This window comes from Macaca fascicularis, chromosome 1 (genome assembly GCF_037993035.2).
Source record: "Macaca fascicularis isolate 582-1 chromosome 1, T2T-MFA8v1.1".
NCBI lineage: Eukaryota > Metazoa > Chordata > Mammalia > Primates > Cercopithecidae > Macaca > Macaca fascicularis.
The window spans coordinates 209,259,433-209,263,197 of record NC_088375.1 but is presented as its reverse complement, the minus strand read 5'-3'; the positions used below and the strand labels follow the sequence as shown (position 1 = coordinate 209,263,197).

General features: G+C 47.4%; 1 protein-coding gene and 1 pseudogene across 1 annotated transcript; both read left to right on the top strand.

Annotated features, from left to right (window-relative positions):
* Positions 1-744: 744 nt before the first annotated feature.
* Positions 745-1,209, top strand: LOC102127957 (small nuclear ribonucleoprotein F pseudogene; annotated as a pseudogene).
* Positions 1,210-2,415: 1,206 nt separating this feature from the next.
* On the top strand, positions 2,416-2,633 carry LOC123569883 (large ribosomal subunit protein eL39-like). The gene has a single exon (XM_045377614.2). It carries the CDS (start codon positions 2,416-2,418, stop codon positions 2,569-2,571), a length of 156 nt encoding a protein of 51 aa, XP_045233549.1. The 3' UTR covers positions 2,572-2,633.
* The last annotated feature ends 1,132 nt before the right edge of the window (positions 2,634-3,765 follow it).

Genomic DNA, 3,765 nt, shown 5'->3' with positions numbered 1-3,765 from the left:
TCCATGTGCTTATCCCTTTGTCTGGAACACCCCCACTGCTTTTTTTTTTTTTTTTTTTTGGTGAGGGACGGAGTCTCGCTCTGTTGCCCAGGCTGGAATGCAGTGGTGCGATCTCAGCTCACTGCAATCTCTGTCTCCTAGGTTCAAGAGATTCTCCTGCCTCAGCCTCCTGAGTAGCCGGGACTACAGACGTGCACCACCATGCCCAGCTAATAGTTTTGTATTTTGAGGAGAGGGGTTTCACCATGTTAGCCAGAATGGTTTCGATCTCTTGACCTCATGATCCACCTGCCTCGGCCTTCCAAAGTGCTGAGATTATAGACGTGAGCCACCGTGCCTGGCCCCACTGTTTTTATTTACCTGCTCAACTCCTGCTTCTCATCTGGGACTCAGCTCAGGTGTCAACTCCTCCAGGCAGCTCTCCTTGATTGGTCCCCACCACCCTGGTCTGACTTGGATGCCCTTTCCTGTACCAAGGAAGGTTGGTCCCTCTGATTATCCTACCAGACCCATTACACTGTGACACCTGTTAATTACCTGTTTCCCTCCCGGGCTGTGTGTCTTGTTCTGTGACTTGTCTATATTCCCAGCACTCAGCATAGAGAAAGCTTCTTAAAAAGTGGGATGGAGGAATGAAGGGTGCCAGGCCTTCACTCAGGTGTCTGGACCACAGGAATGAACAAGATACATTGTCCCTTTCCAAAGCAAGGAGAAAGGGGAAATCAGGAAATGGTTTGTTAAACAATGACAAAAAGGGGTACAGCAAAAGGGGCCAAGAGGTTGTCCAGGAGCCTGCAGCATTTGCCCATAGTTACAGTAAGTCTACCCCTCAATCCCAAAGCTTTCCTCAGTGGGTTAACAGGAAAGCCGGTGCTGCTGAAATGAAGTGGGGAATGGAGTACAAGGGCTATCTGGCATCTTAGATGGCTACATGAACATGCAGCTTGCAAATAAGAGGAATACATAGGTGGAGAGCCGTCTGGACATCTGGGTGAAGTTTTAATATAGTATAAAAATGTCCTTTATGGTAGAGGTATGGAAGAAAAGGAAGAAAATGGGGGAAATAAGAGAGCAGCATCTTTTGTGGGGAATTTTGAAAATATAGATTTCTAGACAATAAAGATGTGTTTTTTTGTTCTGTTTTTTTGAGACGGAGTCTCGCTCTGTCGCCAGGCTGGAGTGCAGTGGTGCAATCTCGGCTCACTGCAACCTCCGCCTCCCGGGTTCAAGCAATTCTCCTGCCTCAGCCTCCCGAGTAGCTGGGACTACAGGTGCGTGACACCATGCCCGGATAATTTTTGTATTTTTAGTAGAGACGGCGTTTCACCATGTTGGACAGGCTGGTCTTGATCTCTTGACCTTGTGATCCACCCACCTCAGCCTCCCAAAGTGCTGGGATTACAGGTGTGAGCCACCACGCCTGGCCCTTGGTTTTTTTTTTTTTTTTTTTTTTTTAAAGAGGTTGCCCGGGGGTGGAGGGGGTCAGTGCATTTCTGGAGTCAGAAAGCCCTGGGTTTAAATCTAGCACAACCGCTGGTTAGCTGTGTGACTAGAGCCGCTTTCTTAACCTTCCTAGAACATGGGGATAAATCAGAACACCTACCCCTCAGAGGTAGAACACAGCACAGTGCCTGGCTCCTGGAAAACACTGGAGAAATATGTTGACCATTTTGATTTGCTAACATCACGAGTGGGTGAGGAGGGCTGTGGGAATAGACATGCCATGCCTGACCACCATCACTTGTTCATACCTCAAACCCCACCACCCATGGGATTAAATGAAATGAAATTGCCCAGAAGTCAGGCTGGCTTCTTGATTACAGCAGAATGCAAACTCCTCAAGGGCGGGGATCTTTGCTTTATTTGCTGCTAAATTCTCAGCACCTGGGATAGTTCCTGGTGCATAGTAGATCCTCAATAAATATTTCTTGAATGAATAAATGACTGAACTCTGGGTTGGCTAGCTCAGTGTATAGGGGTAACTTCCTTCTCCTTCCCTAGACCCATGTCCCTCCTCCAAAAATCTTGAACTCAACATGACTCCATCAGCTATGACTTCATTCAGCAGCAAGCAATGAAAAGCCACAAAGGGCCTGAGGTGGTGGCTCAAAAACAGTGGCTTAAACAAGTAAAATGACCAACTTGCCTAGACTGGTATGTCAGCTCAATGATATTATCAAGGACCCAGGATCTATCCATCTCCCTGTCCCAGCCATTATGTGACTTTTACCCTGATGATCACAAGATGGCTGCTGTACTTCTAGGTATCACATCTCTGTTCCAGAAAAAAGGAGGATGGGAAAAGGGCAGAAGGTACAAGAAGGAGCCAGACAAGTGAGTACTTAACAACAATAACAATGGCCCCTCTCTTCCTTTCTCTACCATCATGGTGTGTGCTTGACTCCGCTTCTTGCCATGTCTTCTCACAAGACTTTCAGGATTAAGCGATTCCTGGCCAAGAAACAAAAGCAAAATCGTTCCATTCCCCAGTGGATTAGGATGAAAACTGGCAATAAAATCAGGTACAACTCCAAAAGGAGACATCGGAGAAGAACCAAGCTGGGTCTATAAGGAATTGCACGTGAGATGGCACACACATTTATGCTGTCTGAAGGTCACAATCACATTACCGTATCAAGCTGAAAACGTCACCATTATCTGGAGAATTAGACATGTTTTACTGGGAATATATTTTTCCTTTCTGAATCTGTTATGAATGTGTTGGTTGGCTGGGTTCAGTAATAAATATGTGAGACCTTTCATTTCAAAAACAACAACAGCAACAAAATAAAACACTTTTAGATTTCTGTTATAAGGGAGGAGAGACTCAGTCCTGGGAGAGCAGCCAGCAAGGTCTGCCATCATGGCCAAATGAAACCATTGTTCCCCTCTACCCATCCTCCCACACCTACTCCTTCTCCAGGCTTCTTCATTTGAGTAGATAGCACCTCCCTTCACTCAACTCCCCAAGTGAAAAGTCCAAGAGTCAGCCCTCACTCCATGCCCACATCCAGTCCAACAGTTCCTGTTAGCTTCACCATGATCTGGATCCTGAATCTGACCATGACCCTCCACCTCACTGTCCAAGCCACTCTCATCTCTCTCCCTTGTGCACTCCGGCTCTCCTTACCATCCATTCTCCTCCTGGTGGCTGAAGAATTCGTTACACAAGTAATCTGATCACATCACTCCCACCTTAAAGCCCTTTGAAGCTTTGCATCATGCAGACTATAACCAAACCCTTACCCTGGCCCCAGGCTAAACAGCTGGACCCTGAGCACCTCCTTGCATGGGGTCCCCCTTGCCCACCTCATCCAGCCAAGAGGGCCTCACTTAGGCGCTTTCCTCATACCTGCTAGTTCCTGCCCTCAGGCCTTGGCACTAGCAGTTCCCTTTGCCAGGAACACACTGCCCCTGCCCACGGTCATTGTCTGTTATATTACCCTTTTCATCCTGACAGCACTCATCCGAATCTCTTTTATAGTCTGTCTCCTCCCCCAGGATGTATTCAATGAATACATGGATGGAGAGGTTTGTTTTGGGTGGTCTCTTAGGGAAACTTCTAGCTCTTGGAGGTCTAAAGAGAAGGGAGAGGAAGGAGCTTGGGATAGGGAATGCAACACATGAGGTATGTCAGAAACTGGAACCAACATCCCAACCCTCTTCCCTGATTGCTCAGTGTAGGAGACCAGTCAGAGTGGTGGGAGAAACTATAGGGAAAAGCAGGCCCTCTGAAAGATCAGAGGGCTCTGCAAAGCTCCAGGA

Excerpts from the sequence above, each read along its gene's own strand:
- LOC123569883 (XM_045377614.2), top strand. The coding sequence starts at position 2,416 with ATGTCTTCTCACAAGACTTTCAGGATTAAGCGATTCCTGGCCAAGAAA.